Raw genomic sequence first — 27,726 nt, 5'->3', positions numbered from 1 at the left:
GTTTTAGCGCAAGGTTTTGAAAATTTTTTAAGTATTCGCGTAATATTCACCTTCTTACCTTCCTCAAAGTGTTGAGAAAACGAGATCCCCTATTTTTAAAATGCATTCGTTGATATAATGATTGTTCTTGTATTACTAATTGTTTTGCTCGTGGATTTTGAGTGCATGAGCTCTGATTGATGATTAACAATGCAGAACATTAAGAAAACGGCACATTTCTTTATAATTCTGAAAATCACTGCACATGGGAAGACAGACTAGACGGAAAAAAAAGGTGATGACAATGATGACAATGGGGACATTTTGCAAACTGTAGCAGATGACACAAGCAGCAGTTACTTGTGTCGTCTGCTACAGCTTGCAAAATGTCTAAGAAATAGGCTAAGGATGATTAAATGCTGTGAGGCCTTAGCAGTAGCAGAGGACAATAAAAGGTAGGTGAATTTTAAGGTATAGAAAGTAGAAAAGGAAATATCTTATTAGATATCAGTTTTGTTAACATCACTATGTTGTTCTTATTGGCAAGTAAGTTTCTTTTAAATAATACTATGAGATTTGACGGTAGTTTATCCATGAATATTTTTCATTTGTTATGATCGTATTTGATTTTTAGTTCCTCTCGTCCTTCGGGAATTAAATTAGTTGCACAGTTTTTCGATTTTTCGTACGAAAAAATTAGTAGAGAAAGGGGCGAAATAAGCGAGTAAATACGGTATTCGTCTGAATATTTATTTAAATTAATTCGTGTTGTAGGAAAATATTTATATTAAATGATTATATTTTATGTCCTCGAATATTCATTCTTTTGAAACAATGTTCAAAATATTGAATATTCGTATTGCACAATTTATATACGAAAAATTATAAATACCTTGACTGAAATATAGTACACTTTACGAAACAAATAGCATTAAAAATGCTTTTAAAAGTTTGATTACGTCTTTCGAAATTAATAAAAAATCTTAAGTGGACATCATATGACTTCCTTGTACTCCCTATTAAATTATGCATATTTTTTGCTGCATTTCATTTAAGGGAGCTCATAGACCTTAAACCCCTTATGATCTTCGAATATGTGGCAAGAATTGAGATATTTTATTTATTTAAAAATCAATTACTTCCAACTTTTTACAGCTGACTACATAATATAGCTGCTTTGGGAACTAGTAACCAGAAAGTCTGTGTTGCGACAAATATTTTTGTAAATTAATCCGCTTTGGAACAAAATTTTTCGGCATGTTTTCACCTTGGGCGCATATTTTAAAAATGGCTAATGGTACATACTTTAAATTTGATGGAATTCTTTATATGGCACTATTTTCTAACTGAACAAAAAATCTGATGAATATTTTAATATTTAAAAATTTTATGCTCAAAAACATTACAGATTTTTTTAATAAAACCCATTTATAAACTCAACTCCAAATAAAATAAAAATTTAACATGAAATTCTTAGAATTTTAGGTTCACAGTAGTTCCAAATGTTATAAAAACTATATGTTAAATATGGAATTAAATTATGCGACAGAATGTTTTAAACTGTGCGCGCAAGGTGGAAACATGACGAAACATTTTGTCACAAAGTGAATTAAATTATAAAAATATTTGGGGCAACACAAACTTTCTGATTACTATTACAAAAAGCAGCTATATTATGTAGTCAGGTGTAAAAAGTTGGAAGTAACTGCTTTTAAAATAAAAGTTATCCCAATTCTTGCAACAGTCACATATTCGAAGATCTTATGGGTTTTAAAGTGTATGAGTCCCCTTAAACTTATTTCTCAGAATTTCATTAGAGATATATTTTTCATTCAATCAACTCAGTTCTCACTTTGCGGCAAGAAAAAATACGTAAAAATTCAAAACATAATCATTAAAATTGTAAAGCACAGAAAACCCTGAAACACCAGATAGAGCTAAAAACCGTTGAAAAGAATTTTTACAATTAAAATTAGAGTTTAAATTAATTAAAATTAAGCAGAAAGACAGTTTTTTCGTGTACAAAACGTTTGGCTCCACTCGGCAAAGACAGTGAAGTTGGTGCAGAAACTGACTTAATTCCCTATGCTATTAAGTTTCAAATGTAAACAACTGGTGTCGTCATTAGGCTTAACGGACTGTTATATTTCTGAGGTTAGCTCGTTAGCTATATGAAAACTGTAAGGAATACGGAAGCTAATAAACTTGAATTTCATTTCAGTTATTTAAAAGGAATTTCAGCCCGAGTGCAAGTTGAAAAACTTTTGGAATATGCATAGACTGTATACGTTTAAAAACGGTTGTTATAATTATTAATGGTATTGCTTAATGGTATCGGTTTGTTCTCTCAAATCAATAAGAAAGACGAAAACTATTGTTCATGTATCCTCAAATGTAATTCAATATTCAGAGAAAATTCAAATTTCTTAGAAACTTTAATTTTTTTCTTCAAAATGATCATAGAGTTGTGCAATTAAGTTTCCTCGCAGGATAGTTATTATTTTATTTACTTTATTTATTGAAAATTAACTTTTGTCTAACTAGATTTATTAGATACAGTTATGCAACGTAACCTTTTCCTCGAAGGTCTGAATCCTTTTATTACCATGTTTTTAAGTTAATAAATGGTCAAAAACAGGCTTACTTTGTAATATACTAAATGAATCCAGTATCTGTTTTGTACGAGCTGAATGAGATTTACAGCAGTCAGAGTGATTAACCACTATTCCGGTTGGGCGGCTCTTAATTGGTAAAATAATTAATGGTACTTAAATTCCATATTGCAAAATTTAAGTTTTTATAAACTAATTCAATTGAAAACAAATATAAAAACGAAAATAATATTTATTACTTCCCTGTACGAAGTAAAAATGAAGTATTAAAATCGCGAAAAGTTTCAGGCAGCATATTTCAACGAAAATATCCATTTTGACCGCTATCGAATGCAATTTAACATTGTTTTTGCGTGATATCTGTACGTAAGGAAAGAATAAAATACTCTTTTCCTCCAAAAAAATTATAAAACTGCTTTCAAATGAATTTTGAAGATAATTTTTTGTGCCGTCTGTACGAACGTATGTAGGTACGTATCTCGCATAACTCAAAAACGAGTAGCTTCAGAACGTTAAATTTTGTATATAGGACTGCTATAACATGTAGATGTGCACCTCGTATTTTGGTTGCAATCGGCCGCACCAAACGTATATAAATATATATATATATATATATATATATATATATCCACTCTGTTACCCGGCTCAGTGATCTCAGTTTCTTTACTCGTATATGTTTGTAAATTGTACATTTTTTGCTTTAAAAATGATTGAATTATGTTGTTCTTATCTTCCGGTTAAGGTTTTTATGCCTGTAGTAAATCTGTATGCAAAATGTTTAGAATTATCAACAATTTTAAAGTTGTTGAAGTGCCGCTAAGCCTAATAATTTTTTTGATGGTGGCCATTGCTTGTTTACATTTGAAACAGCCGGATAGTGGATTTGTTGCCAATCTAGAGAAAATTAGCCTCGCAACAGCAAAGATAACGCTTTCATTTATTATTGCGAATTAAATCATGCTTAATCTTTTCTGGAATTTTTTGAAGGAAATAACTGTTTAAGATTTACTTCGTAATTTTTAATACAGATATTTTGAATTTTTATGTATTTTTGCCTTGTCGCGAAGTAAGAACTGAATTAATTGAATGAGAAATACTCAATCGTCTGTGAAAAAACTGTTTCTTTTTTGTTTCGTTTGCTCGATTTCTTTTATACATCGTTCTAGCTTTATTATAGTATTTGAATAGAACATGTGGCAATTCTTTAAATGATATCAATTTTGTGCATTATGAGTTATAATATGAACGAAATATAATACCGTTAAGTGAACCTAGCGCCAGAGTGTCGCTATGGTAAACAAATAGAGTAAATTTTAAAGAATGCATTTATTGTATTGTGGTTTAGATTTAATTTAATCCAATAAGTTTAAATGAAATGCAAGAAAAAATGCGTATAATTTAACATTCCTTACAAGGAAGTCATGTGGTGTACATAACAGATTTTTTCATTCCGTTACCTTGCAAGTGAAATTGAAATAACTAATGATTACTCTAACCAATCTTCAGCCAAGGACAAAGTAGTACCCAAAAAAGAGGAATATTAATTTAGAAAAAAAAACTGTTAACTTTATAATGTACATTGTTCGCTTCGCATTATACTTGTCTTTAATGCAGCTTCAGATGTTAAAGAAAATATTACTTAAAAAGGACTTAATATAGAGAAAAGCAGGGCTATTTTTCCTTGTCCTCTGATTTCCCTGCATTTCTTTCTTTCTTATAAAGAATGTTTCCAACAGAAGGAATTTATGAAATGTGTTTCAGTCAGGATTTCGAAACGCCTGCATAACATTCAAAATGCTTTTATTAAAACACCAATGTTTGCCAAACAATCGTGACTCATGGAAAATCTCAAAAAATTTACTTATTTTGTCCTGGGATATTTTTAATGTTTTAGCTTATCTGCATGCAAATTCATTTACTTGAGTTTATTTCAGTAATGGAACTATACTAAATGCCTTTAACGTATATACTTCGAAAGCTGTTGCAAATTCTGGTCTCTGTAATTTTAATTGAGGTCTATATAGTCAAGAGCAGTTTCTAAAATGAATTCCATGCAACTTACGAACCCATGCCAGTGTTCAAGGAACAGATATATTTCCTTTTATATCACGTTATCTTATATAAATTTACATTAATCATTAGCATAATCATTTGTTTAAAATTAATAAATTAAGAATAAGAAAAAAATCTGAAAGCTTTCAAATTTTACATTACGCCCAAAGGGGCGTTTTGTGTGTTACCTTTATTTATTAAATATCATGTTCTTCGCACATAAACCATAAAATTAAATTCAAGAGCAATATCGCAAAATAATTTTAAAATGAGCATATCATTACAATTTCCGATAAACAGTCTCACACGCTGGAGATATTTTTTTTTTTTATTTTTTTTACAGTATTGTCATTGCTCGCTTTGAAATTGTCGAGTTTCATAATAAAATATTCATTAAAGTGTTACAAAATATGAAATCGATAATAAAACAAATTCGAAATTAGGGCTTACAGATGCCCATATTCGGTGGAGGATAACATTATTCAAAATTTGATGGCTCTAGTTACCGTTGTTTTGTCACAATGAAAGAAGCATACATACATTTATGCAGATTCTTCATTATTTAATTTCTTTAAATATAACACATGAAGGCAACAATTTGAAAAGTGAACCTACATTTATAGTGAACCAACGCAAAATGCTAAAACGAAATTAATAGCCTTTCTGGGCTAACGCCCTTTGGGCTAAAAATATGGAATTATATTTAAGTATATTATATAGTCGAAACAATATGACCCAGTGGCATAAGAATTACACACGATGACCGCATTGTACCTCCTTAGTTCAAAAGTGTTGTTACTAAATATGTGGATGAATTTCTAAGTTAACACTATACTAATAGGAAGATAAAGAAAGTTCTTGTTAAGACATCAGTATACTTTTACTTTCGCTTCCATCAACTGTAACACGATATCAAGTCAATAGTCTATTTCTATGTTCCTGAAGCAAGCCAGAGAGGAGAGAAAACACTAAAGCGAAACTGCAATTTTGAGTCCTCTTCCTTGTCCTCTTTATTTGTGTAGTTTCTTTTCTTTACATATCCTACAAGAAACAAATCATATAAGTTGCTATCCAACAACTCTTATGTCAGGTTAATCGATTCTAGACATTCGGATATATATCTGAGGAGAGATGGTTTTCAGGAACTGCTTGAATCTTTGTATGCGCCCTAACATTCTAAAATATCTGAAACAGAATTAACTTTCCCATGGCATCTACGTTCTGTCGGGGACTGCTCCTTTATGTAGCCGTTATGTCTGAAAAAATAAATAAATTTATGTTACGAACATTGCTAGTAGTCATATTCATTAGGACAATACTTCTACCGAAGAGAAAATTAATCGAGATTCTTGGATAGTCATCTTAAGGAGGCTTCCCTGCATTCTGTAAAAAAAAATTATGTCTGAAATTCTTCTTGAAGCTCCATCAATCAAATATCATAAATTACGTATGATACATGTAACAAGCCTTATCGAAATTTTTAGTTATTTATAATTTTTATTTTACAAAAGATATCTCACTATTAATAATTTGATCTCACTATTAATAAATTATGTCTGAAATTCTTCTTGAAGCTCCATCAATCAAATATCATAAATTACGTATGATACATGTAACAAGCTCTATCGAAATTTTTAGTTATTTATAATTTTTATTTTACAAAAGATATCTCACTATTAATAATTTGATCTCACTATTAATAAATTATGTCTGAAATTCTTCTTGAAGCTCCATCAATCAAATATCATAAATTACGTATGATACATGTAACAAGCTCTATCGAAATTTTTAGTTATTTATAATTTTTATTTTACAAAAGATATCTCACTATTAATAATTTGATCTCACTATTAATAAATTATGTCTGAAATTCTTCTTGAAGCTCCATCAATCAAATATCATAAATTACGTATGATACATGTAACAAGCTCTATCGAAATTTTTAGTTATTTATAATTTTTATTTTACAAAAGATATCTCACTATTAATAATTTGATCTCACTATTAATAAATTATGTCTGAAATTCTTCTTGAAGCTCCATCAATCAAATATCATAAATTACGTATGATACATGTAACAAGCTCTATCGAAATTTTTAGTTATTTATAATTTTTATTTTACAAAAGATATCTCACTATTAATAATTTGATCTCACTATTAATAAATTATGTCTGAAATTCTTCTTGAAGCTCCATCAATCAAATATCATAAATTACGTATGATACATGTAACAAGCTCTATCGAAATTTTTAGTTATTTATAATTTTTATTTTACAAAAGATATCTCACTATTAATAATTTGATCTCACTATTAATAAATTATGTCTGAAATTCTTCTTGAAGCTCCATCAATCAAATATCATAAATTACGTATGATACATGTAACAAGCTCTATCGAAATTTTTAGTTATTTATAATTTTTATTTTACAAAAGATATCTCACTATTAATAATTTGATCTCACTATTAATAAATTATGTCTGAAATTCTTCTTGAAGCTCCATCAATCAAATATCATAAATTACGTATGATACATGTAACAAGCTCTATCGAAATTTTTAGTTATTTATAATTTTTATTTTACAAAAGATATCTCACTATTAATAATTTGATCTCACTATTAATAAATTATGTCTGAAATTCTTCTTGAAGCTCCATCAATCAAATATCATAAATTACGTATGATACATGTAACAAGCTCTATCGAAATTTTTAGTTATTTATAATTTTTATTTTACAAAAGATATCTCACTATTAATAATTTGATCTCACTATTAATAAATTATGTCTGAAATTCTTCTTGAAGCTCCATCAATCAAATATCATAAATTACGTATGATACATGTAACAAGCTCTATCGAAATTTTTAGTTATTTATAATTTTTATTTTACAAAAGATATCTCACTATTAATAATTTGATCTCACTATTAATAAATTATGTCTGAAATTCTTCTTGAAGCTCCATCAATCAAATATCATAAATTACGTATGATACATGTAACAAGCTCTATCGAAATTTTTAGTTATTTATAATTTTTATTTTACAAAAGATATCTCACTATTAATAATTTGATCTCACTATTAATAAATTATGTCTGAAATTCTTCTTGAAGCTCCATCAATCAAATATCATAAATTACGTATGATACATGTAACAAGCTCTATCGAAATTTTTAGTTATTTATAATTTTTATTTTACAAAAGATATCTCACTATTAATAATTTGATCTCACTATTAATAAATTATGTCTGAAATTCTTCTTGAAGCTCCATCAATCAAATATCATAAATTACGTATGATACATGTAACAAGCTCTATCGAAATTTTTAGTTATTTATAATTTTTATTTTACAAAAGATATCTCACTATTAATAATTTGATCTCACTATTAATAAATTATGTCTGAAATTCTTCTTGAAGCTCCATCAATCAAATATCATAAATTACGTATGATACATGTAACAAGCTCTATCGAAATTTTTAGTTATTTATAATTTTTATTTTACAAAAGATATCTCACTATTAATAATTTGATCTCACTATTAATAAATTATGTCTGAAATTCTTCTTGAAGCTCCATCAATCAAATATCATAAATTACGTATGATACATGTAACAAGCTCTATCGAAATTTTTAGTTATTTATAATTTTTATTTTACAAAAGATATCTCACTATTAATAATTTGATCTCACTATTAATAAATTATGTCTGAAATTCTTCTTGAAGCTCCATCAATCAAATATCATAAATTACGTATGATACATGTAACAAGCTCTATCGAAATTTTTAGTTATTTATAATTTTTATTTTACAAAAGATATCTCACTATTAATAATTTGATCTCACTATTAATAAATTATGTCTGAAATTCTTCTTGAAGCTCCATCAATCAAATATCATAAATTACGTATGATACATGTAACAAGCTCTATCGAAATTTTTAGTTATTTATAATTTTTATTTTACAAAAGATATCTCACTATTAATAATTTGATCTCACTATTAATAAATTATGTCTGAAATTCTTCTTGAAGCTCCATCAATCAAATATCATAAATTACGTATGATACATGTAACAAGCTCTATCGAAATTTTTAGTTATTTATAATTTTTATTTTACAAAAGATATCTCACTATTAATAATTTGATCTCACTATTAATAAATTATGTCTGAAATTCTTGAAGCTCCATCAATCAAATATCATAAATTACGTATGATACATGTAACAAGCCTTATCGAAATTTTTAGTTATTTATAATTTTTATTTTACAAAAGATATCTCACTATTAATAATTTGATCTCACTATTAATACATTATGTCTGAAATTCTTCTTGAAGCTCCATCAATCAAATATCATAAATTACGTATGATACATGTAACAAGCTCTATCGAAATTTTTAGTTATTTATAATTTTTATTTTACAAAAGATATCTCACTATTAATAATTTGATCTCACTATTAATAAATTATGTCTGAAATTCTTCTTGAAGCTCCATCAATCAAATATCATAAATTACGTATGATACATGTAACAAGCTCTATCGAAATTTTTAGTTATTTATAATTTTTATTTTACAAAAGATATCTCACTATTAATAATTTGATCTCACTATTAATAAATTATGTCTGAAATTCTTCTTGAAGCTCCATCAATCAAATATCATAAATTACGTATGATACATGTAACAAGCTCTATCGAAATTTTTAGTTATTTATAATTTTTATTTTACAAAAGATATCTCACTATTAATAATTTGATCTCACTATTAATAAATTATGTCTGAAATTCTTCTTGAAGCTCCATCAATCAAATATCATAAATTACGTATGATACATGTAACAAGCTCTATCGAAATTTTTAGTTATTTATAATTTTTATTTTACAAAAGATATCTCACTATTAATAATTTGATCTCACTATTAATAAATTATGTCTGAAATTCTTCTTGAAGCTCCATCAATCAAATATCATAAATTACGTATGATACATGTAACAAGCTCTATCGAAATTTTTAGTTATTTATAATTTTTATTTTACAAAAGATATCTCACTATTAATAATTTGATCTCACTATTAATAAATTATGTCTGAAATTCTTCTTGAAGCTCCATCAATCAAATATCATAAATTACGTATGATACATGTAACAAGCTCTATCGAAATTTTTAGTTATTTATAATTTTTATTTTACAAAAGATATCTCACTATTAATAATTTGATCTCACTATTAATAAATTATGTCTGAAATTCTTCTTGAAGCTCCATCAATCAAATATCATAAATTACGTATGATACATGTAACAAGCTCTATCGAAATTTTTAGTTATTTATAATTTTTATTTTACAAAAGATATCTCACTATTAATAATTTGATCTCACTATTAATAAATTATGTCTGAAATTCTTCTTGAAGCTCCATCAATCAAATATCATAAATTACGTATGATACATGTAACAAGCTCTATCGAAATTTTTAGTTATTTATAATTTTTATTTTACAAAAGATATCTCACTATTAATAATTTGATCTCACTATTAATAAATTATGTCTGAAATTCTTCTTGAAGCTCCATCAATCAAATATCATAAATTACGTATGATACATGTAACAAGCTCTATCGAAATTTTTAGTTATTTATAATTTTTATTTTACAAAAGATATCTCACTATTAATAATTTGATCTCACTATTAATAAATTATGTCTGAAATTCTTCTTGAAGCTCCATCAATCAAATATCATAAATTACGTATGATACATGTAACAAGCTCTATCGAAATTTTTAGTTATTTATAATTTTTATTTTACAAAAGATATCTCACTATTAATAATTTGATCTCACTATTAATAAATTATGTCTGAAATTCTTGAAGCTCCATCAATCAAATATCATAAATTACGTATGATACATGTAACAAGCCTTATCGAAATTTTTAGTTATTTATAATTTTTATTTTACAAAAGATATCTCACTATTAATAATTTGATCTCACTATTAATAAATTATGTCTGAAATTCTTCTTGAAGCTCCATCAATCAAATATCATAAATTACGTATGATACATGTAACAAGCTCTATCGAAATTTTTAGTTATTTATAATTTTTATTTTACAAAAGATATCTCACTATTAATAATTTGATCTCACTATTAATAAATTATGTCTGAAATTCTTCTTGAAGCTCCATCAATCAAATATCATAAATTACGTATGATACATGTAACAAGCTCTATCGAAATTTTTAGTTATTTATAATTTTTATTTTACAAAAGATATCTCACTATTAATAATTTGATCTCACTATTAATAAATTATGTCTGAAATTCTTCTTGAAGCTCCATCAATCAAATATCATAAATTACGTATGATACATGTAACAAGCTCTATCGAAATTTTTAATTATTTATAATTTTTATTTTACAAAAGATATCTCACTATTAATAATTTGATCTCACTATTAATAAATTATGTCTGAAATTCTTCTTGAAGCTCCATCAATCAAATATCATAAATTACGTATGATACATGTAACAAGCTCTATCGAAATTTTTAGTTATTTATAATTTTTATTTTACAAAAGATATCTCACTATTAATAATTTGATCTCACTATTAATAAATTATGTCTGAAATTCTTCTTGAAGCTCCATCAATCAAATATCATAAATTACGTATGATACATGTAACAAGCTCTATCGAAATTTTTAGTTATTTATAATTTTTATTTTACAAAAGATATCTCACTATTAATAATTTGATCTCACTATTAATAAATTATGTCTGAAATTCTTCTTGAAGCTCCATCAATCAAATATCATAAATTACGTATGATACATGTAACAAGCTCTATCGAAATTTTTAGTTATTTATAATTTTTATTTTACAAAAGATATCTCACTTTTAATAATTTGATCTCACTATTAATAAATTATGTCTGAAATTCTTCTTGAAGCTCCATCAATCAAATATCATAAATTACGTATGATACATGTAACAAGCTCTATCGAAATTTTTAGTTATTTATAATTTTTATTTTACAAAAGATATCTCACTATTAATAATTTGATCTCACTATTAATACATTATGTCTGAAATTCTTCTTGAAGCTCCATCAATCAAATATCATAAATTACGTATGATACATGTAACAAGCTCTATCGAAATTTTTAGTTATTTATAATTTTTATTTTACAAAAGATATCTCACTATTAATAATTTGATCTCACTATTAATAAATTATGTCTGAAATTCTTCTTGAAGCTCCATCAATCAAATATCATAAATTACGTATGATACATGTAACAAGCTCTATCGAAATTTTTAGTTATTTATAATTTTTATTTTACAAAAGATATCTCACTATTAATAATTTGATCTCACTATTAATAAATTATGTCTGAAATTCTTCTTGAAGCTCCATCAATCAAATATCATAAATTACGTATGATACATGTAACAAGCTCTATCGAAATTTTTAGTTATTTATAATTTTTATTTTACAAAAGATATCTCACTATTAATAATTTGTTAGTAGACTGTGCGAATGAGAATGTAAATATTTATAAACTTTTTCTTCTTTGCAGATGGGAGACGTCTTCCAACAAATCGGCGACAACAAGTTTTCCCAAATGGTACACTTTTCATCGAGCAGGTGCAAAGGCACGAGGATGAAGGCACATATGTCTGTTCTGCGCGTGCAGCGGATTCACCAACTGTTGACGGTAGTCTGAAAATTACTGTTAAAGGTTTGCATTCTTTTAAACCTTTTCTTTTTATACTGCATTGGTTTTTGTTTGCGGTTAAGGGTTGGTTATACAATGCAAAGTTGTTTTATCTATGAAATTCACTTTCTTCAGAACTAGATAAGACATTTCATCTGCTTTCAGTTTTCTTCTTTTCTTTACTATAAGTTATTTTTGGGAGGATGAAACTATTATAACTTTTCCTAACTCTTATGCAATTACTTTTTAAAAGTATTAATTGCAGTAAAACAAAATACAATCACAAAACGGCAACTAACTAAATCGAGGGGTACTATACTGTTATCAGGACCAGAACGTCACCAATTATTTTGCTGAACTCGTCAAGAGATTGGTTCATATGAAGTATCCAATGTTTACTTTAAAAAGTGCTAAAATGTTTACTTTAAAAAAAAATTAAAGATGCCTTTTCGAAATTGACAACAATGATACAAATTTTAAACATGTAACGGTCCCTGGTACTTTTTATTAGTCCAAAGGGACAATTTGCCCAGAAGGACTATTAATTTCGCTTTGGCATTTTGCGTCGATTCACGATAAGCGTTGTTTCAGTTTTCAAATTGTTGCTACCGAATATTATCGCCCTGTATTTTATTTAAAGAAATTAAATAATGAAGAATCTGCATGAATGTATGTTTCTTGCATTGTAATTAAATAACGGTACCTAGAGCTTATTTGAATAACGTAATCTTCCATAGTATATGAGCATGTGGAAGCCCAAATTTGAATTTGAAATTTGTTTTATTATCGATTTCATATTTTGTAACACTTCAACGATTTTTTTGATTGAAAAAATAAACGATTTCAAAGCGAGCAATAGTTACACTGGGCGAAAATAAACATTTTTATATATTTTTATCTTTCAACATTTTTATCGAGACTCTGTATCGGAAATTCTAAAGGTATGCTCATTTTAAAATTATTTTGCGATATCGCTGTTGAACTGAATTTTATGGTCTGAGTACGTAAAACATGATATTTTATGAATAAAGGTAGCACACAAAAAGTTTAAAAAATTGGCCCTTCGGACGTAATTAAAATCTGAAACCTTTGAAATTTTTTAGTTTATTTATTTATTTTTATTACTGTATTTACCATTGATATGAAAATTTGTGACTTAACTAATGATGAAACACCTTCCACATCTTTTCTTAAGGAATGAGGAATTGTTCACGCCTAAAGATGCAAAACGGTAAGACGTGGCATAGAAAAAAATGGATTACGTTCACAAAAATTGTTTTGAAAGCTGCAGAATCAGTTCCTTAACTGCAGATCGTTTCATTTATGCGTGGTGTTTAGAATTAACTCCTATTTAATTTTGTAAGTTTCAGCTTCATATGAACCATTGCACTGTTGTTGATTGGAACAGTTATATGAGGGAAGTCTGTGAGCATGCATTAATGCCTAGACAATCAGCTAAAATAGGCGACACTGGTATTATTGTCGAAATTGACGAAAGTCTTTTCTTCGCTTCGCCTAACCGTTCGCCTGCTAGTGGGCGCTGGTAGTTCCGACTTGAGCTGGTAGTTCTGACTTGAGCTCGATTCCAGACAAATGGGCTGGCTGCATGGGCGTTTCCGTGGTACGAGCCAGTTCTCCCTAGAAAGTCCTCCACGAAGGCATCCCTTCCCTTAAACAGGTAGCCCTTGCATGCTGGGTCATAATTTAATAATAGCCTTGATGGTAACCTTCCTCCTCGATGGGTGTGCGGCGGGATTTGCCGAGAAACAAAGAAATGATTTTTAGTTGCTGTGACTAGAGAATTTTGCTATAAGTTATAGACGAAAATACACTCATGTCCATAAATTAAGGATAATTCGGAGTCACGCGGAAATCGAACTCTAAAATAAATATATCACCTGTAAAATCACTATATTCTTCAAGAATCATATGTAAATTTCAGGAAGTAACCAGATGACACCGATGGTACGTCACAATGACGAGAGTGTAAGAGAGTAATATATAAGGAACACAGGCAAAGAAGTAAAATTGTTCGCAGGCGCTTTATAAGCATTTCAGTGCAATAACCGAATAGTTATGACACAAAGGACGCATTTGGATGATTCTTTACGTGGTAGAATTATCGGCCGTCTGGAATGTGGGCATACCCAACTGGAAGTATCAGACGAACTTGGAATTGCCCAGAGTGTCATCTCCAGGCTTTGGCAACGATTCCAAGATGATAGTAATGTGAGTAGACGTTACAGCACAGGTCGCCCCAGAGTTACAACGCCGAATGAAGACCGGTATTTGGCAGTTACTACCAAAAGAAACAGGCGGAACACAGCCTCAGACCTGTCTCGTCAGCTCTCTTCAGCCACTGGTAAGACAATTTCAAGGCAGACCGTGCACAGACGCTTAGGGCAGATTGGTCTATATGCTCGTAGACCTGTCAGATGCGTTCCACTTACTGCAACTCACTGTCACCTGAGGTTACCCTGGAGTAGAGAGCATGCATTGTGGACACCGCAACAGTGGGCTTGTGTGATGTTTTCCGACGAGTCCAGGTTTAGCTTACAGTCTGCTGATTCTCGCCGTACTTTCATATGGAGAGCTCCAGGTACCCGTTACCACCAAGAAAACATCATTGAACGAAACCGTTACGGTGGTACAGGAGTGCTCGTTTGGGGTGGAATTATTCTGGGTTCCAGAACTGACCTGCATGTTCAAATTGGAACCATGACAAGCCAAATCTATCGGAACGTCATGCGGAACAACATGTACGTTGGTTTCGGGGCGCCATGGGCGCACAGTTTGTGTCTATTGATAAGAACGCCCGTCCTCACCGTGCAAACATCGTAAGCGAATGTTTTCATTCGGAGGTTATCACCCGTATGGACTGGCCAGCATTCTCACCGAACTTGAATCCAGTAGAGAACGTGTGGGACATGCTTGGCCGACGAGTTACAGCCCGTCAACCTCCTCCTACATGTTTACCGGAACTTCGGAGAGCATTGCTTTTTGAGTGGTGTAATATCCCCCAAGATCAGATCGCTAATTTGATACTCAGCATGACTAGGCGTTGTACGGACTGTATAGCATCGTCTGGGAGACATACAATGTATTAACAATCATACCAACCTTGTAATTTTTTGTAAATAGGCTTTTTTTGTAATTTGCTCCAGGGAGAAAAAATCGCTAATTTTTTTTAATAATGTCAAACATATAGCATCTTTTTTTGCTCTTTACCTTTTGTTTATTAAATAAGCTTAACAAATAAGTCAAATTTGTTTTGCTTCTAACTCTTCCTTTGCCTGATTTTACATTATCCTTAATGTATGGACATGAGTGTATTATTGATAGCACTATTTTATACGCAGATTGCTGGAAAGAAAACATTAAAAAACTAACAGGGCTGGATTTGAACAGTTATGCGTTAGCCATAAATATACTTTTATCGACCTCCCTGTTTATCTCAATTCGCTAATCGAATTTTCTTTCTTCGTGATTTCTTTAGGAAGTTATTTAAACTACTTTAAAAATTTCCTCATTTTATGAATATCAGTTATGTCATTTTTTTCGCTGGATTTATCTTCAGCTTAACCGTATGGCAAATATTTTGGCAATTGTTTTTTATGCTTCGAATTTTTCGTCAGATCTTCAGCTTTCCCGATAACAGAACAGTACCAAATCGAGTTAAAAGCCTCAATTTTTAAAGCTTATGTGAGGCAAAAAATACATATTTTCATAATGTGTTTTCTATGAAAATTTATCCCACTATTACTCTGCAACTGTAAAGAATGTATTCGTTTAACAATGACATAAAACAATTTCTATAAACTAATGTGGTTTGGAATAAAAAACAATCAGGAAACAGCACCATTTGTTACAAACTGAAGAATGGTATACTTCACATATCAGTCGTTTTGTTAACGACAAAAGAAACAACAAAAGTAATCTACGCATATGCAAGTAACACATTTCATAGGATATAATTTACATCTATATATTCTCTATTAAATTATATATACATATAACTACATTGTTACGAAATATTCAGGCGCGGTAAAATAGCTTCTGCGGAAATCAGGTTTAGGGTTGCTAGAAAATGGCAAAGGAATGTAGGGTTGCCACATTTGTCGAGAAATCTCCCATTTGGCGACAAAATTGATATGCCAATGACGGATGGAGAACCTTCTGGATTCTTACCGGTTTAGCCCAGAATGTTCTCGAGCTCAAGCCAAAAGCTATATAAACCCTGCTGGTAGGCGGAGAGTTAGTAACTCAGTCCGTGCGAAGTTAGTGAGTGTCCATCGAGTTATAGACAGTCAATGAGTGACGAGTTGGTCGTCGAGTGCACCGAAAGAGTCCTTAGTGTATCGCGGTTAGTGCATCGTCGAGAGAGTGTGTTGAGCTCCGGGAACGACTGAACCGAGGAGTCGGGAGCTGCACTCTAGTGTATCATCGAGTGCATCGCGAGTTGTAGTGTGGAGAGTCTCGAGAGTACGTGTAGTTCCGAGAACGACCGAACGGAGTCGGGAGATGTACTCTGGTGCTTTGCCGTGAAGCTATCGTCACCATTATAGCCTCATTGCCTAAAGGCTTTGTCGCTGATTATTACAGCGTGTTTATAGTAGTTCTTCGACGACTGTAAAAAACGTGATTTTGGAGCTGTCCCGAGAATACTGGCAAATAAAGTGTGTTTGGATACTTCACCAAGCGCTGTTGTCATTATTCACTCCAAATCCGCACGAAGCCCGTACGTACGTAAAGAATAAAAAAATAACGCAACAATATATATCCCGTATCTTCTTCTTACTAAATCAAAATTATTAAGTTAGAAGTAGCGTACTCTTTTAAGAATTATTTTTTATATATTTTCTGGTCTTTATTTTATTATTTTTTGAAAACAGTTTATTACATGAAGAGATAATGAAAGCTATTGTTTTAACCATTGCAAACTGTAAAATCACTTTATGACAGATTCAATCTGATAAAATGTTCACCAAAAATCAATTAAATATATCTAACATTCATTCATTTGTAGAGACATTAGGTATTTTTGGAAGCTGGCAAGATGAAAAATGAGCAAACGCCTTCGCCGGAACCGAACCACGGACCTCTGGAATACCGGCCCAGAGTGCAGAATCACTACACCAAGAAGGCACACTAGGAAGGCGGGAGAAATATCTTATATGCTCCCCCTTTTAAAGGGCGACTGGGGCTTTTATGGGACCCAATCGCCAAATCCTGGATGGAGAATTATCATCCGACAGCCTTTTTTAGTTCAGGTGCCAGTGCAGAGACATTACGATTTTTTGGAGTAGGCATGATGAAAAATTAGCAACGCGTCGTTGGGAAATCGAACCAAGGACCTCTGGATACCGGCCCAGTGTGCAGAACCATTACACTACGAAGGCACGCTAGGAAGGCGAGAGAAATACCTTATACATTCACTAATACCTTTATCCTGACTACTTCGGTAGGAGCGCCTATTTACCACTCTTAAAAATAAAGACGAATAAATAAAAATGTACCTTTTGATAAATAATAAATTTTTAGATAATACTTACGAAAGATATCCTAAAAAAGACAGCTAAAACGCTTATTTAAGTTGACTTAATTCAAGTTGCAAATACGAGTATTAATCCAGATCTATACAGCAGTACATTTTCAAGAATGTTTTCTGATGAAAACATTCTTGAAATCATCTCACATGAAAAATTTACTGTGTTTCTTTTACGTTTCAGTTTGTTGAAATACAGCGAATGCAGACGTTATGTATGCATTTTTTCCTTTTTTATTATAGAAAAACCTGTCATTATGCCTTTCTCATTTCCTTCCGAGGATTTAAAAGAAGGCATGAAAATTCATTTGATGTGTGCTGTGTCTGCTGGCGATCCTCCTTTCCACATATCTTGGCTGAAAGACGGTCGTCCTCTGTCCTCTTCAGATAGTGACATAACAGTGCAGATGCTCAAGGAGGACTTTAGTTCCATGTCAATCGACAGTGCTACCACGCGAAACAGTGGACACTACACTTGCGTGGTAAGGAATGACGTTGCTACAGTTAATTATACTGCTGTTCTAACGATACATGGTAAGTGGAAATTTTGAAAATCTTATCATATTACACATTATTAGTAAAGAATTTTAAAATGTAAAATACAATAGAACCACCGCTATAACGAACTTTAAGAGAACAGGAAGTTTGGTTCGCTATAACCGGTAGTTTGCTGCATCCGATCCAATTAGAAAAACAGATCATCTCAGAAAAAAACGTATAAAAATTGAATAGCGATTTGTAGGGGAGAATTATTAATCTTGTGAACTTTAACCAAAAGAAATTAATAATAAATCTAACTTAAAACATCATATTGATATTTAATTACAATTACTACTACGCGCAGTTATTAAATGTGTCTGCTGTTCTTTTCAAATTTCACTATACGTTAATAATTTTGCATGATAAATTACATAATTCATAATGATAATTAATCATTTTATCCGCAATGATATAAAAGCGCTTGAAACAAATAATAGAAAAGTGTTAAAAATGTACCTTTAATTTTGACCTAACTTCTGAGGGCAAAAATATATAATGTAATTTTCTGCTGGTGTGATTCAATATGCTGGAAAATTTTATCCTTGGTTTCAAAGCGAAGGTTCAACAACATTTATAATGAATACCTAAGGTCTTGCAAAAGATCTAAAGAATGCAATATCCTTATCTGAAAGATGTAGCTAGGGCAACATTTATAACAGGGACACTCAAGGAGGGACGAATTCCATAGTTTCAGAGGGGGCAATACGGTCAGCGTTTTAGTCACTTGTTAAGTATTTGATTTTAATTTCTAAATATAAAAAACTATTTTTATTTAAATTTTTGTATTTATTTTCTATACTTTTTGTTGTTTTATTTATTAAACACGTTAGACTTCCTTCTACGGCCTATAAAATTATATACATTTTTTTGCTACACTTCATTTAAATATATCTCTCATAACTTCTTTAGAGATTTTTTTCATTCGATCAATTCAATTTTTACTTCGCCACAGGATAAAAATACATAAAACCTCAAAGCATTTTCATCAAAAGCTGTCAAATACAGAAAACCTTAAACACCAATTACAATTAACAAAATTTTTGCAATTGAAATTAGAGTTTCTGACCAGCGGGCAGGAAGACAAAATGTTTAGAGCATAAAGCTGTTAAATTTTGTCAAAAAGACACTGAAGTTGTTGCACGTACTGAGTTAATTCACTATCTACTGAGAGTTTCAAATATAAACAAATGGCGGCTTCGTTAGGCTTAATTCGCCGATTAAACTTTTAAATTGTTAATACTTCTATAATTATTGGTTGCATATTAAATACAAGTATAAAAACTTTAACTGGAACATACTTCAATCACTTATAGAGCAAAAAAAAAAAGCGCAATTTCCCAAAATATAAGAATAAAAAACTAAGCTTACTTAGCCAGATAACAGAGTGCGAATATATACTATATATATATAAGGTAAGTATTTCTAATAAAATTCCTAATACTTGCGCTAAAGCTGCAAAGTTATAAAATAATAACTGATCTTTTTATAGGATACACAACTGTTTTATTGTCATCCGTTAGCTGATCGCAACCGAAATATAGGAATTCAAAATATAACTACTGCATTATTTTAAAGTTCATTGCCAAATATTATGCGTAGCATGTTATACGCAAATTTAAACAAAAAATATGGTTTTAAAATATGAAGAACAAAATACTTCAAATTTCAGTACATGGAACCATAAAATGCTTCTAATGCATTTTAAATTACTTCGTAGTTCGATTAGAAGCGTTTTGGTTTAGAATACAAAGAAAAACATTTTACGTGATGCAAAATAGGCTTGCTATGTAAGCCATAATTTTCCTTTAAGCATAGATTATTCACTGACAAATGTTTCAGCGTAACTTTTTTTGCAAGTTAAATATCCTGAAAATGCTTTTCTTTAATATTGCTTTTTCGTTACCTTTAAGAAAATCCTTGAGTAAAATCGATTACCTTAGGTCGACGTTCTTTTAGCATTCTTTCGGTGATGCCAAAACAAAAATAAAAAACTTTTTTTATTTTTGTTTATTTTGTTTATTTTTTTTTTTACCTATTACACATTGAAACGAAGTTTTTTAGACATCAATAAATCGTAACTTCTCAGATAAATTTCACAAACGTCTAAAAATAATTTAAAGATAATGGAAAAGGGTTTAAAAAGTAATAAAATCTTAGCAGTTAGGTAAACGAAAGTAAAAAAGATTTAGTTTAGTTGAAATAAAAGTATATTTATTTGATATACATTTTTTAATGTTCTGCTAACACGGATTTTTTTTTAAGAAAAGTTTGGAATATCAGCCGAATTAACGAAATGATTTTCGTATTAGGAAACGCAACTATTCCTTTGCCAAATAAATAATTAAGGAAAGTATTACCATTTCGACAAAAATAACACTTAAGTATGCTAATTACACTTCTCTTAATTAAGAAGATGAGTTATATGAATTTTTTCTTCCATTCTACATTTGATTCATCGAGGAAATTGCGGAATGCGCTCAAAAAATGAATATTTATTTCCTTATTTTTCAAAAAATTAGCAATTGCAATAGCTGACATTTTTGCAGCACTCATTTAACGAGAACTGGTAATGCATTATGTTGATGATGGGTAATGTGGACTTTTTTTGGTTTTTTTTTCTTTTACTTCGACTTTAATTCGGTGCATCCGACTTAAAAAATGCTTAATGAGATTTGGTAATTGATGCACTTATTGCATTCTAATGGTCTTTCCTGTCACTTTCAATGGACGGTTTTAGTCGATGAGAGGAGGTAAAAGAGGTTTTACGAAACTGGGTTGGGAACAGGTAATGATTAAATTTTGATCACAATTATTTGCTTCTGTGATAAGGAAATTGAGAAAGAATAAAGAAAGAAACATACAAAAAAATTTATATCAACGGGAAAGTGATCATAAATGAAACATCAGATATCATTTGTTAATATACATTTTATTTTATTATTCTTTTCTTTTCAATTTTAATGGACGTTTTTATAAATCAGAGTCATATTTCCTTATGCTTATTTTACATGCCATTTTTATGGAACAGTTCTATAGTCTCGACATTTCGTGGCCTCCCCCGGAGAAAAATGGGGTAAGATAACCTAAAATCCGATCTGTAATCGAAAAATGAAATTCGAGAATGTCATCTGCAGCCATTATTCTTGTAATACTGCCAAGCATAAGAAAATGAATATGTTAGATACCATAATACAGTTTTCCTCATCATATCTGCATCATCTGTGAAGACAAGTGATTAAGACCACTGAATGCTAATAATTTAACTAAAGCTCGTTCCCAGGCGAACAAGATTGCTGTATGGCTGGTTTTCATGATTTTTCCAGTGCATAATGTGAATACGAGCCAATTTGCCTGAGAAAATTCTTCACAAAGGCATCCTTCTCCTTTGACCTCATGTGCTTTTCTGTATTCCAATAATCTAACCTTCTCACACCTTAAGGAACCTGCCGTCTGTAGAACTAATGCAAGGGTTGCAAAGACAGGAAGTTCTTAATAATCTGTGCATGACACTCACAGTTTTGCAGTGAATTTTCAAAATAAAAAATGGTTGTTTCTTTATGTAGCGTTCCAAGCCGACTAAACTGCGAAATGGACTGACAGTCATAAAATATCAGTGTTACCAGGTCAAATCGAACTCAACATTCGTAAAACGAAACATTTGCCTGTTACAAGTGTGCAAATATTTTTTTCATTTTCTAAAAATAAAGTATTTTGAGAGCATATTCTTCTGTTGGCTGTTGGGACTACTATAATTAACTTCATTAAGTTCCAAATTAAGTCCAAATTTAACCAACCATACTTGCGCCTCCTTTAAAATCTTTTATTTTGTACTATATTTACATATTGATGGGACATACAAATAGATTACTGGAGAAAATAAGCAACAGGAATCAGCGTAATGTTTGTAAAGTTTTCAGGAATATTTTAGAGCATTTAAATACAGAACAAACTTCTTCAGCTGTCTAAGTGCAAATGAATGATATAAAATATACAGAACGAAATAGAACACAGAAATTCTCTATTGCCCAGGACTGTCGGTCCGAAACCACACTTTCGATTTTTCTGCAACCAAAATTATTCAAAAAATATCTTCCATTGGTGTATTAGATTTCCTAAAGGCGTTCCACATGCAAAAACAATCTTTCTACTCTAGTTAACGACCTTAATTCCATTCATCAATAGATGGCCCCAGTACCTTGACTTTTTTCCAGTCATTCTTATCTTATAACCATATTTTATTTCGTTCATTTGCACTTAGTCAGCTGAAGAAGCTGGTTCTATATTTAAACCATCGAAACTAGGCCTTCAAAAAATTTATAAACATTACTCTTATTTTTATTGTTTAACTTCTCCAATAATATTTATTCGGCGTGTAATTTTAACCTAAATTATACAAGAAGATGTAAAAAGATTTAGATATGAAAACAAACTTAAAATATTAATTGCCCAATAAAGGGGAAAAATAACTTCTAACGATTTTCTTAAGCATTCATAAAAATAACTGAAAATTAGTACGAAAATAATATTCTTCATAGATATTTTTTAAGATATGGCATAAAATATAGCAATAGATGGATATCATAAATCATAAACTGACTATACTTCAATAATACTTTTTGCAGCACAGAATAATAAAATCTGCGCCTTAAGATAACATACTATATACGCTGCATAACCAAAATATTTTCCAATATAGCAGTAAGTTTTTTTTTTTTTTTTTTTTTTTTTTTTTTTTCTTCTTCTAGTTAACTTTCTTCAGGCAAGTGTATCAGTTTCCACTTTAAGTCTGAGAACTTTAAATTAAATTTCCGCTGACGAAGAAAGGATTCAAGACTTCTAGGGACTTTTAATTCTCCCCAGGAGCTATCCTTGTTTCTATTTTGTATGCATTTTATTTTTCAAAAGCTTCGCTGTAACAAGATTTCGTGATCCAAAAACATTGAATTAGGTTTCTTCCATTATTATATTTCGGCATCAGTTTCTGAAGTTCTACCGAAAAACAAACTTTCTACGCAAAATAAAATCCTTTAAAAATGTTCCTACGCAGTAACTAAATCAGTTATATATATATATTACGTTTTACAGTCTGGTTTCTAAATTTTTAGAAAGCATGGAATTTTAAATTTCTTCCAGTACTACAAGGGTACATAAAGTTATCTTTTTAAACATGAAATTACACTGCAGAACTAAAACATAATTGTAATTCTACGGAAACAAGAAATAGTATTCAAACAAATGCAAAGGAAAATTGTTGGAATAAAGTCACTGCAACAGAAACGATTATTTTTAAGGCTTTCACAGTACATTCTTTTTGCTGTTATCAGAAATTTCTTAATTAATGTTTATTTAACGCATACTTACTAAATGCCGGCTTTAATTATGACATAACGCAAAATGTTTTGTGTGGTGTAATAAACAAAAAAAAAAAAAAAAAAAATCCGAAAGCTTTCAGATTTTATATTACACCCAACGGGGCGTTTTTTTAGCGTTTTGTGTGTTACATTTATTTATTAAATATCATGTTCTTCGCACTTAAATCATAAAATTCAATTCAATAGCAATATCGCAAAATAATTTTAAAATGAGCATATCTTTAGAATTTCCGATACACAGTCTCGCGCGCTGGAGATAATTTTTTTTCCGTACAGTGATGCCGTTGCTCGCTTTGAAATCGTTGAGCTTCTTAATCAAAAAATTCGTTAATGTTTTACAAAATATCAAATCTATAATAAAATGAATTTCAAATTAGGGCTTCCAGATGCCCATATTCGGAAAATTATTACGTTATTCAAAATCTAGTGGCTCTAGATACCGTTGTTTAATCACAATACGAGAAAAATACATACATTTATGCAAATTCCTCACTATTTAATTTCTTTAAATATAACACAGGGCGATAATATTTGGTGGCAACAATATGAAACGGACATTTAAAGTTTTCAACGCAAAACGCCAAAACGAAATTAGGCTAAAAAGACTATGCAAAATAATCATACGTAAAATCTCTAAAAATATTTCTGACTGAAATTTTTGGGGTGTTTTCAGTAAACAAAGCTCCATGACTTATTTCTGTCAATAGAGAAACTATATTTTTATGGTAGTTGAAATATTTGTCTCCTAATAGAAGAATAGAAAGCAGATCAAATTTTCTGAGTTCGACCTGCTTTGATTCCGATCCGAAGAAAACAGGTTGTTTGCATAGTTTATTTTCGTGTATTCGCCCATGTGAATATGAGCTAGCTCCTCTTTGAAATTCTTTCAAGAAAGCCCCTCTCTTCTTAGACAAATAGCTCTTACGGCTTTTCCATATTCAAATAACCTAACCTAACATAATTTCTTATAGTATTTGCCATCCAGAGAGACCTCAAATGACTATTCTACATACATGTAATCAAATTTTTAGTTCAATATTACGAACCTGCAGTAATAACGCACATTGTGATAAGGTATTTTCTCCTTCCTTTCTGCATGCCTTCGTGGTGTAACGGTAGCACACTCGGCGCGTATTCGAAAGGTTCAGGTTCGAGCCCGGCGAGGTCATTGCACATTTTTCATGGCTCCTGCTTCATAATAAACTAATGAGTCTACAGTTATAAAAATAAAAGGGATGATGATATAATAATAATAATTTTGTTGTTTATTTCATTTATTTTTCATGACATAAATATGAAACAAAGGCGAAAGCTTTTCCACGATGATAATTGCCTTATACATTCAGGACATATTGTCAACATTAATCCACTGAAGTAGAAATCTTAAAAATTTTGTTCCAAACTGAATCACTTACTGTGAGAAGATTCTTATTACAAAGTCACGTTGTCATTTTTTTCAAAATTCCTTTTTGTCTATAGAAAAACCCTGTAGCAAGATGTAAAAAAAATATTAAAATTATATTTCATTTCAAAATAAAAAATTTTAGAGATTCAAAAGCGTTTCAAAAATTAATGCAGATATATGGCGCATTTACCGATTGATGTACTGGCCAAAAATATGTATTCCAAATACAAATACAATTATAGCGAAAAACTTCTCCCATTCCATAAAAATTTATCAACACCATTTTTAAAAAAACATTAAAAAAACTTAATATATCTCAGTAGGAAAGAACAAGTTAAAACTTAATATTAAACACGCTTTCTCGTTGCTTGTTAACTCTGTTTCTTGTTAAGTGAAAGTTAACTCTTGAAGAAAAGATACACTGCTCGACATTGAAAATGCAACACCAAGAAGGAGTGGAGTTTTTTTGGTTTGATAAAATTCATTCCTGCCAACATCGTCTAATAGAGGCATCCCTGGTACAACCATACAGCTGCAATGTTTTACTTAAAAAAGTCTTCATTACTTCGAATAGTGGGAAAAAATAATTTAATGAATCCATTTAAAACTGTGCATAAAAATTTAATATTATGAAAATTTATTATTTCATAAATATTTAAGGCAGAACTCAAATCTTTTATCGTTATGCTGCTGAAAATATTTAATTATTAAATTTTAATTCTTCGATTCTTTTTGTGTGCTAATCCCAATATAAATGCCTATAAGATGCACAATTCCGATACCAATGACATACGCTTTAAAACATGAAAAAATTTGTAGTTTTTGTCTGATTTTACTGTCAGAAAAGTGACATAAAGCACAGTAATAACATGCTTACCGTTTCGTAGAACTCATAAAATTTCCTAGTTGCAAAGAACTTAATGCATTTCCAAATGCATTTTAAAAATAGACATAAGCAGTAGGAATATTATACTATGTTTTAGAAACTAAACACTATTAAACATTGAGTTCAAAAATGCAGAGAATTCCTATTTAACGTTTTCCTAATTCTCTGTATAATATTTTCTCAAGTAATGATAATACCCTAAGGAAATTCAGTAATCGAAGGCATAAATTTAATGAGTATATGCTTACTGAAAACTGTACATATAATTCTGAGATAGAGGATAATTCAATGAAAAAAAAAGTTATGGAAACACCGAAGGTTTCCTCAATATTAATATACAAGATAAAAAATAATAGTAATAATCACTAAAGAAAAGTATCCACTTGCGATGAACTATAGTCTGAATTAATTTAAAAACTCACCCAAAATGTTTCGCTAATAATTACTAATTAATCGAACATAGACGAAACGTAAACAGCATGTTCTGAATTATTTTGCAAGATAAAATAAAATCAAAGTTTCAAGTACTTATGATTGATGATGTTCTACAAAATTTTATCAGATATTTGAGTATTTGCGAAACAGTGCATCCCAAACATATTATTTACTAAATAAAATCGATTATGAAATTATTTTGCTTAGTAAGGTTTCTTAATTAAATTTTATTTTTTCGTTTTTTGTATATAAATGAATTTAAAAAATTTTATTGATGAATTTTTAATGCGGAAGATTCAAAAGTAGAAGAACCAAGAAGAAGGACTAAGCATTTTTAAAAACTTCTATTGAAAATCTCAGTTGGTGCAGACTTTCATATCACTAATAGAAATTCTTTATTAACCCCTTCCGCTGCATTTGTGAAGTTTCTTAATTATATTTTGTATTTTCTAAAAGCAATTTTAAAACAAGCTTTAGTTTTAGGAGCATACAAAACCGCTTCAAGCTAGATAGGTCTAGTTCCAAGTATGCCTTAACTGCATTATCCTGTATCTTGTTCTTGACCATTTGTAGCAATTTAGTAAATAGATTATGATAAGACAGAAAATTTCGAGGACATTTCAGAATGGATATATAATTCATTGGCTCAGCATCAATATACTTCAAGTGCCCATACACATACTCAAATATTTGATTAGCAGAGTTAAAAAATCTTTTACCCTTTTTAGCAATGCACATTTTATATGATGTGTCGTTTTTTCTCAAATACATATATATATGTATTCAAGTTATGATTTGTATTAAAAATTGCTTAATTATAAAAATGTATTTTAGGCCAAATGTTTGCTTCACCTGTTTGTAATTCGATCATCACAGTCAGGAAACAAAATACTTATGGAATATTCCTAAAGTGTTACATATATGTACACTGCGCACAAAAAAGGGGGACAGTTTTATATCTCTCGTTCTACTAGGCCGACTGACGAAATTCAACTTGCGTTTTTCATGTTTCGAAAGCGTGGCTTAGTGTTCAGGCAAGCCTACACATTTATTCAACATCAAGTCTGTTCACTGCGACCGCTCAATGACAGAGCGAAATTGACGGCTACAACTGGTTTCTCCTTCTTCTGCTGCTGAGCTCTGAAGGTGTAGGACATTCTGGCCGTTCTCACC

The 27,726-nt window shown here is 30.1% G+C and overlaps 1 protein-coding gene across 1 annotated transcript in view; it reads left to right on the top strand.

The window, feature by feature from the left end:
• LOC118200827 (cell adhesion molecule Dscam1-like) overlaps positions 1-27,726 on the top strand; it is a 1,398,975-nt gene that overhangs the window by 1,174,748 nt on the left and 196,501 nt on the right. The window contains exons 9-10 of the mRNA XM_085827411.1: positions 12,233-12,394; positions 18,159-18,449. Coding sequence (XP_085683537.1) covers positions 12,233-12,394; positions 18,159-18,449 — 453 coding nt within the window. The remainder of the gene's footprint in view (positions 1-12,232; positions 12,395-18,158; positions 18,450-27,726) is intronic.

The sequence above is a fragment of the Stegodyphus dumicola genome, chromosome 12 (genome assembly GCF_044657685.1).
Source record: "Stegodyphus dumicola isolate Sdum_Otavi_A_Nest chromosome 12, ASM4465768v1".
NCBI classification, from domain to species: Eukaryota; Metazoa; Arthropoda; class Arachnida; order Araneae; family Eresidae; genus Stegodyphus; species Stegodyphus dumicola.
This window is presented reverse-complemented; position numbering and strand designations above follow the sequence as displayed.